This window comes from Gallinula chloropus (genome assembly GCF_964237585.1).
Source record: "Gallinula chloropus genome assembly, chromosome: 15".
Taxonomy (NCBI): domain Eukaryota; kingdom Metazoa; phylum Chordata; class Aves; order Gruiformes; family Rallidae; genus Gallinula; species Gallinula chloropus.
Genome location: NC_140100.1, coordinates 8,920,766 through 8,934,494, shown reverse-complemented (window position 1 = coordinate 8,934,494; position 13,729 = coordinate 8,920,766). Strand labels below are relative to the sequence as shown.

The window sequence follows — 13,729 nt, the reverse complement described above, 5'->3', positions numbered from 1 at the left end:
CACCATCACTGACATTGCCCCTCTTATTAACCTAAGGAGCCTTTGACAACAACCTTTGATGCATTATTACTGCCTGAAATAAATAACTGAATAGCATTTCCCATGCTGTGTAATGCAAAGTCACAAGTCACACATTCTTGCTTTGATTAAGAGACAACTGAAGTATTTAAGAGACAGGCACAGACATAAAATGCAGAAGGCTGGCTAAAGATCTGACTTTTCAAGGTTCTGCCCTGTTCTTTCTGAGATTGATTGGGTTGTTTTTTTTTTAAATTGGGATTAAAACACCACAAATCCTGGGCAACAAGAGAGTTGAGATAGGTGTTGTAACCAAAAACAAAAACCCAGAAAAAAACCTGATTCTTACTGAAACTTTTCCATTTCCAATTCAAATTTCAAACAGCAGCACTGGACAGGTAAAAAATTACTCTGATTTTCCTATCACATAAGAACTGCAAGTCCTATGTAAGCATTCCCATCAACTTCTTCCCTTCTCCTCTCTGTCTCTAGCTTCCTTAACTCCAATTATGTACTTGCAGAAACACAAATATTTAACATACAAATATGTGCACTACACTTTATTGTTATATTTAATACCTAGTGATCAAAACCAAACTTATCACTGAACAATTTCAAATAATGTTCCTGGCTATTCCAGCTTATGTATGTCTTTGATACCATTAAAGTTCCCTGTTTATATTAAGGAGCACAACCAAATGCACCTTCTTAGCTTAACTGAAAGGTAATGAAGACATTTCTGGACAGTAAGCAGCTGAAAGGATACTAAAAGCTAACTACAACAAGAAGGCAGTCAAGTAACTGTTTAATGGTATGCAGCACTTACACAGTTCATTTTATGCATAGCATATTTACTCATAGAGTAGTAGTCTGCCCTATTTGAATATCAAACATACCCTTCTTTTTCAGTACACACTGTATAAAAGGCACTTCCAAGGAATTAATAAATAATATCTCCTCTGCCCCAGTGCAGATTTATACAGGAAAGAAAGCTCAGTGAGATAAAACTAATATCACAAAGCATGCTCTTAAACCCAAATACCTTTTAAAGCCAAAAAGATATTAAAGGATTATAAAAGTGAGTTACCATATGATTCATTTTAAAAGGAAGTCTCTTCGCTACAAACTCCTTTTATATAAACAGCAGATAGTTGACTGGCTGGCTTTTCCATATGCTGCTATTTGTAGGCTAGGTAGGATTTCCATTACTGAACTAAAGAGTGCCTTTGGAAAAGAAAAGCGTACACTCTGTCCTGGGTTAAGCTTTCAAAGAGCCGTCTTCCATGTATCCTGGGGTGAAACTGCACAAATACAGCAAGTATTTTAAAGGAGGAATGGACTCTCTGAAGAATAGTTCTTCAAACACTGATCTTCAGACACAGCTTGATGTGAACGCTTGTGCAGAACTCACTTTCAAGTAAACACCTCACCATCTTTTGTTGTCATGACAACAAGCGATCTCACTCTCTGTTCGGATGGCACTGATAATTCACAATCATATTGCCCAATTATGTCCACCTTAAAATGAGAAAATCCATCAAGACACAACTGCAAAACAGTGTAACTGCCTTTGAGCAAGCCCCAGAGAGCATCATGCTCTGCCCTTCACACCAGTAACTGCACTGGCTTCAGTGGAGATACTCCTGACTTGTAGGACAGGTAGGGTCTGATCCAGTTATCAATAGTCCAGTGTATTTTGGGTGACCCTGGTTGACTTCCAGCTGCCAGCTGAGGAGGACACGAGTCTCTTGCTGTTGTGTGTCACATCTACCACCCTGAGTGGACATCACACACAATTTAGGGAGTCGTATGGGACTGAGGCCTCCAGCATCACAGCCACAGTCCAACACAACGACATACTAACACACCCCAAGTCTACACACCAACATTACCACGTGCCAACACCTTATTTCACATAAACATAATCTAATCCTACTTCTATTCAAACCATGTTGTAAGAGACAAAAATCCATATAAAGAACTAAAGTCCTTCCTTGGGTTTCCTGGGGGGGTGGGGGAAGGGAGGATGGTGAAACTGGAATCCCATCACTGACTTCTACAACGATAAATGGCAAAGCAAAGAAAATACACCATTGTTGCCTCAAACAAAAAGAAAGAAGAGCCAATAAATACAACTGCAGTGACCCATTTATCCCTCAAATGCTCACCTTTGACTAAGACATTTATGCTACAACAGACTGGAGTATAAAACACGGGAATTTAGTGCACTGACCTCAGCATATGGGGTCACTGCCTTTCCTGATTAATGTTGCCAAGAGAGTTTGTACAGAGTTTGAACACTGCAAGTGAAGCAGCCACAATGCAGAGAGAGCTTTTGGGTTTACCCTTCCTTTCAGACTGAAGAGCACACACACTTCCTGACCCAGAAGCTTACTTCTCTATCAGCTGGAGCACTCCCAAACAGAATTTCACTTCCAGTAATTCATCTCCTGGTCTCTCCTTTCAGGCTTTATCACTGCCTGGAAACTCAGATGTTTCAGCTGAAGGAAGGACAGTGCCTGAGGAGGCTCCAGGTAACTGTGCAGCTTTACAACAACCACCCAAGGAGACTTCTAAAAGCAAGTCAGTCATTCAGCATCACTGCTTGTTGCCTCTGACATGCATCCTACTGTTTATTCACTGCATGGGTACAAAGTACGCTCTAAATGAAGTATTTCCCCTTCTATTTTTTCCCCTCAAGAGCATTCAAAGTTTTCTGACTGGCAGACCTAGAATCCACTCTATTTATCCACAGAAAATGTGCAGGATAGTTCATGCACAAGTAGCTAATCTCTCTTTGCACTGGAACTGACCCAGAGGAGATGCTCTCAATACAGGAAGGTTTCTAACTGCCCCATCACTCCTGGAGGCTGACACAAGGATTTATAGCAAAAGGCCAAAGGCAAAGCACTCAGCTTTGTTCCAGTCACAGGGCTGACTGATGCTATCACTGAAAGCTGGAGAACTCTGGGAGGTCTTGTGTCCTTTACAGTCTTGTCTTTGTCAACTTCCTATCTCTACAATGGTCCAGCCTTGTAATCAGAGCCTTTCCACACAATTCCAGCTATTGCTCCACCGCTTTCCCCGCGTGAAATGCCACCGTTTCTTCTACAGCATCACTAGCAACATCTTTAACATCTACCCCTCCTACTAACATATCTATCCACTCCATAGTTATCCACCACTTTTGTTACTACTACTGCATCCTCAGTGGCCTCTAAGCATCTCAGTTCATTCCCAATTTCCAATCTAGGCAAAATTCTCCTGCCAAAAATCCACCCACTCTAGTGCCGCCCTGACTGCATCGCTCGCCTTCTTGAGTCACTTCACTGGCGTCCTTTTACCTCCTGCAACATGTTAACACTTCTTGTCTTCCCCTCCAGTGTCTTGCAGTATCTCAACCCATCACCACTTCTTCCCTAATTTCCTACATACGCCTGACAGCGAAGGAAGAGAGGTTGTGTTACAAAACACAGACCATATTTTTGATACTTAAAAGCTGAAAGAATCAAAGAGAACCACAGCCAACTCTTGTGATTTTTCAAATCCAGCCAAATAACAATGCGTGCACATATACCTTGCATAAGATGATGCATGCCCACAGAAAAGCTTGATTTCCTCTAGACAAATATAATTTAAACTAAAATGGTAAATATTATGCCACGTTTTTCAGCCACAACCAAAACACCTAAGTCACTCTGAAGTTTTTAATCGCTGGGTATGTAATGCCAAAGCTGCTTATTTATGTTTAATTCCAGCCTTCTAACACAGCAGACCCTTAATCCAAGAGAAATGTCACCCTCCTCAGTGAGGCATACAAGGGAGAGGCAGAGAAAGACCAGCAGAGCATAAGAAGAGAAAGCTGATAATTGAGGTCATCAACAAAGAGGGAATCCTAAAAGCCAGATTGGCATTTTGCTCCCTAAAACACTTGTGTTTTGTAGGCCCACTTAACATACAGAAGCATACTAATGCACTTAGATCAAAGGTGCTGCTGACAGCAGGAACCCTTATTCAACTTCAGTCATTGCAGGGTGGAAATGGTCTGTGGGGACAGGACAAGGGGCAATGGCTGCAAGTTGGAGCACAGGAAGTTCCACACCAACATGGGGATGAACTTTTTCACAGTGAGGGTGAGGGAGCCCTGGGACAGGCTGCCCAGGGGGGTGTGGAGTCTCCTTCTCCGGAGATATTCCAGCCCCATCTGGATGCCGACCTGTGCGACCTGTCCTAGGGACCCTGCTTTGGCAGGGGGGTTGGACCCGATGAGCTCTGGAGGTCCCTTCTAATCCCTGTGATTCTGTGATTCTAAATTATCTGATGTTGATACAACTATGAAAATATGTGTGCTGGGCCACCCACCCTAAATATAAACTCCAGTTTTTGGTTTGGTTTGGTTTTTTGACACTTTTACCCTCCTGCCTTCCACATGTGTTTAATTTTTGAACCCCAAAACAATTTCCACGTGCTATGAGTGCCTCCCTTGGCAAGGCTAAACAGCAACCTGAACTGCACTCAGGCAAGAATCCACACACCCCTCTTAACCCTTCAGTGGGATGCTCACAATTCATTAAATACTTTTTTCCTTCACAGTTTTCCAATAAATCCAAACTAAAATAATTACAGAGATGTTTTTATTTCAGGTTTCCCATCACTCACGTTCTTGGTTCCCTAGAGTCATGCCCAGGGGTGATGGAGCTGGCAAGCTGAGCTCCCAGGAGTTGCAGAACCTCAACAGCTTGAGCTCAGAAAGCTGTCAGGGTACAGCTCCAACACAGGCTGCCAAGCAGGCAGCCACAGAGGCACAGACCTCGGCAGAGCACACCGGAAAGCAGTCAATTCCCCTGCTGATAGCATTTCAAAATTAAAGTCCTTAATTGAAACAAAAATCACATCTCAAATCATCTCAGATCTGCTATGAAAACTGCAGTTCTCCACCCAGCCTTACTGGTGTCCAGTTGGACAATCTCAATCCCAATCCTGCATGCCCAATAACGTGAATTCATGGAGCATTAGAAGGTATTTAAAAGTAAGGGGTATTTCCCCCCCCTGCATTTAGGAGAATATTAACGAGGGACTACTGGAAAACTAACTGAAAAACAAAAGCAAAACCAAAATGCATCTTCATGCTGGAAATCTGGTTTGATTTGTATCATTCTTTTTACAAGTGTATCTTCTTGCTATCATTCCTACTTGCTATGCTTCAGTTTCAAGTAATTACTGTGGGAAGATGGACAAGGCTTAACTACCTCTGTGCCTCCAGACACCTCCTGCAACTGGAAGAGGACAAAAGGAAATAATTTTGACAATAATTCAGTGCCTGGGAGAAAAGCTACTGCCTCACCTTGGCTAAGCAATCAGCTGTAATGGAAAGGGTCGGTAGCTGTCAGAGCGCCTTGCCTGATGCTCTGATGTCTTCAAAACCCTGAGAATGAGGAGGAATCACAAAAGCACAGCTCAAAATGCTCCCATTCCTGAATGTGGAGTTCTACCTTGGCCAAGGCAAGTTGCTATGCAGTCTGACCAGGATTTGCTGAGCTGTGGACAAGCAGGGAGGTAGGTACTCAGCCAGTTCAGCAGCCACAGACTCCAACACAGGCAGGACTTAAGCCTGGAAAAACTTTATTTTCAAAAATCAACTGGTAAAATCAGGCTTAAGGGCCTCTACATCTGTTTGGGAGCCTATAAAAAGCTGTGTCCAGCTGAGGGCAAATACGTGTATGTACCTGTTCCTAGCTCTAAAGGTTCACTAGCATCAGGAGCTTTCCCAGATCTTGTGATCTAGTGAAACCTCCCTCAGACTGTGCCTGGCTCAGCACCATGAACTTTACATGAATCTGGTAGGATATTTCACTCGTGTGTTTAAAGCTAAGTACAAACCTGCCTCTTTAAAGCTACTTATCCATTAACATGGATTAAGTATCCTGATGCATGTAAAGCGTATGAACTCGAGACATTCCAGACTTCCCTTCTCATTCCATCCCATTTTTATTAGTTTTTGACTTTGAGACCAGGAAAGCTGCTCGTACTTGTAGACACACAAACTAAGTAGGGAGCTCAGCAGTGCTCCAACGTGTCTCTGCACAAGCTCCTAAGAGCACAGTCTCGTTTATACAGCCAATTTTATTCCTTAGGTAATAAACTTTTTTTCTCTTTCCACTCTTATCCCTTCATCCTCTGCCCTTCCCTAAAACCTCCTGCATTTAGGAAAGCTTTCCTGAGAGGGTCTTAAAAATTCACCTACTTTTTCCTTCAGCTGTTCCAAGAAAACCATCCCCACTCAGAACACTGCCTGTGGCTGCCTATGCCAATCACAGAGGTCCAACATGAGCTGATGTTCATCCATCTCTCTCTGGTTCTGATGTCCCAGGAGTGGCAGAGGCAAAGGCTGCCCAAGCTCACTCTAAACCAGTCACGCAGTGACAGCACCCAGTGCTCCCACTGGTGGGTTACAATCAGCATCCAGGGTAGCTCAGGTATGTTCCCACCTGCTTTAGCAACATTTCTGACCACCAAGCAGATACCACCCAACTGCTCTGCAAGCTTTGAAAGATACAGAAACATTTGTCTTATTATTCTTATCAAACCACAAGGGTAATGCCCTTTTTCAAGAACTTTGCCTCACTGGATTGTCCTTCCAATCCATAACATCTTCCCAGCTTATCTTCAAGGAACAAGTTAAACTTAACATCACCACCTGCACTTGTAAGATCCAATTCTATTGTTTTGGCCAGGTTCTGGTGGAAATCACTGATTCTTGTTGTGACAGACTGTAAATAGTGTGAGACTCCTGTTCTAAAAGAACAGCCTGAACCTCAAATTTTGATGCTCGAATACCTGAAACTTTTTATAATAAATAAACTACATTTTGCTAACAGTGAATGAACTTGTAGATTACTACACACTTTCTTTTCAGTGCAAACCTGTCACACAAATAAATGCCTTTCTTTTCCCGAGCAGGTCTGTGTGTGATACTGTCTAATATCACTAGGTGGAGCTAGGCAGATAATCGCATTTTGCTTTATTCAATTATAAAAGAAAGAATCCAGCTTTTCCTGAAACTCTTTTTGGATGGTGCCCTAATCCTTGATCCATAAAACCACTGCCAACCCACAGCAATCCAAGTTGATTATAGAGAACAGTACTTGTATGTGCACAGGGCAAGAGAAGGGACCAGGACAGAGCTCAGGCCTAGAAGGTACCAGCAAAGACCCCCTGGCCCAGCTAGCAAAGCTGCTGCTCTGACACACTCTGCATTGAAAACAGCTTCAGCAACGTACTTAATAATGCCTGAACAGAGTCTGAAGGGCCCTGCTGCTTCCCCTTCTTTTGTGCCACTTTCTTCATCGGCTCTATTCTTTATTGTGTGTTTTTTCTCTGCTGAACAAAAGCCTGGCTTAGCCTGACAAGACATCCCCACCTTTGATCACATAATCACAGCACTGAGCCAGCCTGACACTAAAGAAAGTTCTGCAGTCTCAGTATAGCCCAAAACACACATCTTTGCCTGTAACTTCTTAGTAATTAACTTTTTAATATAAGGTAAGATCCAGAATTTTTTAAAAAAGCATTCCCTGTTTTTTTTCTGCTATGCCTTCTTTAGTCCTCAAGTAAACAGGACCTAATTACAGCTGTTAAAATAACACCACAGTTTCCCTGCTTTAAAATAGTCAATTAACACCCCTAAGGGAAAGGCTTTTCTCACCCTGTCCACCAACAAGAAATTCTATAGAGTCACAGGGAAATGTAAAACAAATTATTCAAAAGAAAACATTACGTAATTTTTTAAAATCTCTTGCATCTAAAACATTTTCAACTCTTCCCTGTGCTCAGTGGAATGCCAGAGGTTTTTACAAACTAACTGCTAATGGGATCTTGAAGTTTGTTGGTCACAGCCTATAAAAACTGACTTGCAAACTTCAGAACACAGAAACTTAGGCTGATGCAATTACTGGCATTTAAGACAAGCAGGTCTTGCCAATATTAAACAGAAAAATTACGTATTAATTGTAATTAATTGACCAGAAAAATACATATTAAAGTTTTCCCACGATTATTTTCAGAGTTACATGCTTTTAATGTTGTACTTGATACAGCTGATACAGCTAAGCTGAAACTTGGAAAGGCATCAGACCTTTCTTTCTGACCTTGGCTGAAAATGATGACTGCAGAATCAAACATCAAACCTCAGTCTCCAGCACTTTATTCATTAGCATCTACTCATGTTCTCACTTTACAGCCCTCTCAGGCCCTGTCAGTTGGCAATAAAAAAATGGCCCAGCCATGGACCTGAATGTGCCCAAGACAGTCCACATCTCTCAACTATTAGCTCATTCCCTGGCTCTGTTCTGAGCTGCCTGAAGTCTCTCCTGCCAAAACAAACCTGCTCCTAGACGTGTTAGACCCAAGAATTCTATTTGGGGCCAGTTAGTGTTGTGGGGTCAGGGGTTAGCCCCTGGCCCATCTTCATTTAGCTGTACAGATGAAGGATGAAGGCCATGGACCTAACTCTGATGTAATCAGAAGTAAGGTGAAAAGCACTTATGATCTGGTCTTATCTTGCTTTTCTGAGTTGATTTTATGAGATACAGCTAAGAATTAGCATAATGAAACAAATCTTTTCTCTGTATCCACCTCTGAGCTAGTTCCAGTATACTGATGAGGATCAAGCTCTCCATGTTTTCCATTAGCTCCTTTTTTATCCACTTGAAAAACATCCCACCTCCACACTGCCCACACTTCACCTCCACACTGCCCACGTGGATTTTTGACAGATGCACTGTTATTCTGCTGCTCCCTTCAGCGGATCGTGTTGTCTATTTTAATGAGTTTGGAAAACAAGCCCAAAACACCACACATGGGTGGAAAAATGCAGGACTTCATTTAGAAAATCGTGCTTAAACCCAAAGATTTTCACTCCTCTCCCTACACAGGACCAAAATTAAAGCAGCTAATAGCAAACATGTGGTATCAGTGCATTGCTCATCCACATGCAAAAACCTCTAAGAGGCAACTGCTAAACTCATAACTTAATTAAGATCCTTCAGAGTACCTGTATGTGACAAGTGTCTTCTAAAAACAGGATAGAATTTATTGAAATGATTTCTCTATCTTTACAAGCCTTCCTTCAACTATTATTATGCAACACATCAAGTCAAAATATTACCCTACAGCAGAAAATCCTCCACAGTGCAATTATCTCAAGAAAATCCTAAGAGGTGGTTGGGTAAGTTAAACTGTAGTAAGAATAAGCACTACAGTGCTAGAAACTTCCAGAAGCATCCTAAAGCCTTTACACTCAGCAGGTGTAGTGCCCAGGCTGCTGACAAGAGTCAGTGGCAGGACTGCTTCCTTTCACATGAAGTGTGACACTTGAGACTGGTTGTTTCTAAACCCTCTCCTTCTGTTTTTCTGGGAAGTGATATACTTCAACTTCCCTGTTTGCATCCTAATCAACACCCCACTACAGTGTTCTGGTACCTGCTGTTCTTTGGGGAATAGCAGGAGATTACATGAAAGCATATAAAATACCTCAAGGGCAGGAACTGCTTTCCTGTCTCAACACTGTGCACTGTCTTTAGATCAAGAGAAGCAAACTCCTCCAGTACAGCTCAAATAATCCCACTAGCTATGGAGAAAATTCTAAAATACTGTAGCATATTGTAGCACTTTTTGCAAAAATGGTGTGTATCCTTCTTGCCAGGAAGCCCAGAAATGCACACACTGAGATGGGTAATAATTTGTAACATGACAAATTCAACAGATTTCACTCCCTTGTAATGGGTCTCACCTCTCAGAAGTTTCAAATATGCAGAAATAAGAGGCTGGGTTTTTTAACAGTAAGTGTTACAATCAAAAAACATCTTGTACTTCCTACCTCTCTCTGAGCTTCTTCTAGGCATTCTTACTGGGTTTCCAAAAAATGCCATGTTTGCCTTTTTTAAAAGCTACACAAATCTGGGATATACTCACCTATGCAAAACCACCTCTGAAAAGAGGACAAGATGTATAAAGTGCTTCTATCACCTGTCATAAATCACAGAGTTGTAGAGGTTGGAATGCACCTGAAGAAATCACTGGGTCCAATGCCCCTGCTAAAGGAGGGTCTCTAGGACAGGTCACACAGGGAGGTGTCCAGACAGGTCAGTTGTATGTAATATTCACTAATTGTTATTATTCCTGCTCTAATTCTGTCTCTAAAAGAGAAAAATCTACATAAAATTCATTATCTTAAGCCTACAAACTTTATATGTTTCCTTCCAAAAAAGCAAATAATCCTCTTTTTAAACTAAGTATAGGAATAAACTCTCTGGCAGCCTGAGGACTTGTATAACCAACAACTTGGAGCCCTGTGTTCCCATTTATTTCTGGAGGAATCCCATCCCCAAAGAAAAGTTGTCCTGTCACAATATGCTCTTCCTGCAAAAGGCACCCACAGGCTTTAGTGAAAATTTGAGAATGTTCTAAAATGTTCCCCCCTCTACGCTGCTTTTGAAGACACTCACAGTGCATGAAGTCTCTCAGAAACACATCTCTTGTTGGAGGATCCTGGGATAAGCAATATAGATGGGCAAGAGCAAGGAAATCAAAATGCAAATTGTTTGATGGTTTTCTCAACCTGCTGGTCCCCTGATTTTGTTCAGGTTTAGGGGAAGGGAAAACCCCATCACCCAAGGCTGGAATAAATAGGGAACAGCATCTTTAGCTCTTGCAGGCAGATTCTTTCCATAGATGAGAGTTCAGGACATCATGCAGCGTAACACACAGTATGCTCATAACTCTTAGGGTCATTTTTAACACGTGCAGTTTGATGACAGATTATAAACTTGGTGTTAGGCACCAAAAATTCCATATGATAGCAAATACTATAACAATCAGCAAACAGAGAGTTGGGTTTTTTTCCTTCTAATAGCCTGTTTTTTAACAGTAGCCTGGCAATTTAAAAGGAAAAATGTACCAAAATATTTGAAACAACCGCTTTCTGTTTAAAAATAAAAAAAATACAAGTCACCTGAAAAATCACTGACCTTTTCTAATTTTTCAAAGTGTTCTCTGAGGAACTTCATGGGTCGGTCTGGCTTTGCTATGCAAAGGTTTACAATGCATTCTTTTAAAATCTGTTGGATGTTGTGCTTTTGAACGTAGAGCTCACATCCCTTCAGGCTCTCGTCTTCTTCCACATTGCAGGAAGAAGCAGCAGCCATCTTCAGGCTTGTAAACAGAAAACAGACCTAGGTAAGAAAATGGTGCAAGAAACAGATAAGAGACAGTTCCCAAATCCTTTGTCAGGGAGATCTGGAGGAGCAGAGGCATTTTAATGTTGCCGGTTGCCTTTTCAAGAGCTGTCGATTGATTCTGAACGTTTTAACGTTCTGGGGTTGTGCACGGAAATGCTGGACCGTGTCATCTCTGTAGGATCATCACAGCAGTAAGTACAAAAAGAGCATGTTAACTCCCCGGCGGCAGTCAGCCGTTAGAAATATCGGCGCAATTCATCATACAAGGCCATGATTTTTAGAGACAGCTATTAAACGATGGTGTAAAGCCTTGCTTTTCTACTCCCTCGGGGACTCCCTCCCCAGAAACGCTGTCTTCCAGAACAGAAGAATTTTTGGTAAATTTTAACATCTCCCTCCCCCATTCACAAGCGAACGACCCTTCCCTGTCCCGGGGGAGATGAGGAGGAGAGGGCAGAACCTCCAAAAGGGCAGCCTGGCAGCGGGGGGGACAATAACCCCAAACCCCTCTTTATTTTCCCCAGCGAGTATATGACCGCTCCGCTCCAAACCAAAAACCGCGAGGGCAGCTTTACACCGGCCTCCCAGGCCGAGGGGGGCGGCGGGCAGCGGGACCGGCCCCGGGAGGCGGCAGAGCACCGAGGAGGGGCCGCCGGGCCCGGCCGGGAGTCCCCCGGCGCCCGAGGCAGCGCATCCCCCGGGCCAGGGCCGGCGGATCGGTCCTTCCCTGACATCCCCTCACTGGGCTCGGCGCCCGGCTGGGCTCGGCCAGCGCTGCCAGGGAGCGCGGGGCCGCCGGGGGACGGAGAGGGCCGATAAATACCTGGGTGTCTGGCGCCGGCGAAGCGGCGAAGGCTCCTCTCTCCTTCCCCGGCGATGGAGGCGGAGGAAGGGGCTCCCCTACCGGTATCCGCACTGCAGCCGCCGCCACCGCCTCCTCCTCCTCCTCCCCTCGCCGCCCGCCCGGGGCCGCGGGGCGCCGCGGGGACCCTCCTCCCCCCCCCTGCACCCCACCGCTCCCGCACAAAGGCTCCGGCCCCGCCGCTCGCCCGCAGGAAGTCCCGCCGCCGTCACTCACCGGCGGGCGCGGCCTTCCCGCCGCCTCCGCGGGAGAGGCGGCACGGAGCCGGAGCGCACCGCACGGCGCGGCTGCTACACCGGCCGGGGGGGAACGGGCTGTCCTGGAACGGCGGCCTGACCCACGGGAGAAGAGCCGGGCCACAACGGGCTGGCCGCGAAGGGTGGCCTGGCCTCAACGGAGAGGCCGGCCTTGAAGATGTGCCTCATGACAAAGGGCAGGCTGGCCACGAAACATGGCCTGGCCAGGAAGGGCAGGCTGGTTGTGGCCTGGCCACAGAGCACAGCCATGAATGGTGGCCCAACCATGAAGGACAGGCCTGGCCACATAGGATGCGCCTCACAGCAAAGCACAGCCTGGCCACAAAAGGCAGCCCAACCGTGCTGGATGGCGGCATGGCCACAAAGGACAGGTTGCTGAGTAGAGGCAGGAGCGCAGCAGCCCCACTGCATTCTGGCAGGGGAGCCAGGCTCCAGGCGGGCTGCAAGGGCAGCTCACCAGCTCAGGTACTTCCAGCAAAGCCACCAGACCCCGGAGCATCTCTCTGTGAGACCCGTGAGGAGCATGGCCACTGCCAGGGCTCAGCCACAGCCCAGCACCCTTACTGGGCTGGAGCCCCTGCAGGCTGTCAGGACTTCCCCAGCATACAGTGGTGTTTCACACTCACAGCGAAGAAGTCCCCAAATGACTCACAGCCAAGCCAGGAGCACTGCAACACAGCACTAAACTCCTCAGTGGTAAATACAACGCTATGCAAAAAGGATTTTTTTAGTTAGCTCTGTAGTTTATTCCACTTTAAGTATGAGTAGCCATGAAAAAGACCACGATGACCCTTTTGGTTTGATGTGTGCTTGCTGCACGGACCCCAGGACAGCACTCCCATCACCGTGTGGTGTAAGCTGCGTGTAACTCACTTCACCAAGCTGTATAAGGTGCATGTAAGTACGTGAACATGACATACATTGGCTAATACACACAAACACCAAAGCTTACACAGCACTGCCACAGGGTCCCAGGGCCGTACCGAGCCCCGCACTGATGAGGAGGGCAGGGGATGTGGTAACGCTTGACCCCGGAGCTGTACCGGGCCGCCCCGCCTCTCCCCTCAGGCTTCCCGCCACCCGTGGGCTCCTCTCAGGCTGCGTCTCCTCTCCCGCGGGACACGAGTACCGGGCGCCAATCCTGCCGGCAGCTGCCGTACCTGCTGGCACTACCGCCCTGCCTCCTCGGTGCTCCGCTGCGGGCCCGGGACGTCCACTCAGAGCAGCCGAGACACTACGAGAGCGAAACCGTGCGCTCCCACGCCACCGGGGCCTGTCACGCGTGAGCCAGTACAGCTCTGCCGCGCCGTAAAGCGCTCGCTCGCCGCCGTAAAAGCCTCGCGCGTCACTAGCAA

At 45.6% G+C, this 13,729-nt stretch overlaps 1 protein-coding gene across 1 annotated transcript in view; it reads right to left on the bottom strand.

Moving 5' to 3' along the window:
• PRKAR1B (protein kinase cAMP-dependent type I regulatory subunit beta) overlaps window positions 1-13,541 on the bottom strand; it is a gene marked incomplete at its 3' end in the record, with an annotated part of 101,815 nt that extends 88,274 nt beyond the window's left edge. Inside the window, exons 1-2 of the mRNA XM_084270849.1 lie at window positions 13,535-13,541; window positions 11,046-11,249 (exon numbers count right to left, since the gene is read on the bottom strand). Coding sequence (XP_084126975.1) covers window positions 11,046-11,222 — 177 coding nt within the window. The 5' untranslated portion in view covers window positions 11,223-11,249; window positions 13,535-13,541. The remainder of the gene's footprint in view (window positions 1-11,045; window positions 11,250-13,534) is intronic.
• Between the last annotated feature and the right edge of the window lie 188 nt (window positions 13,542-13,729).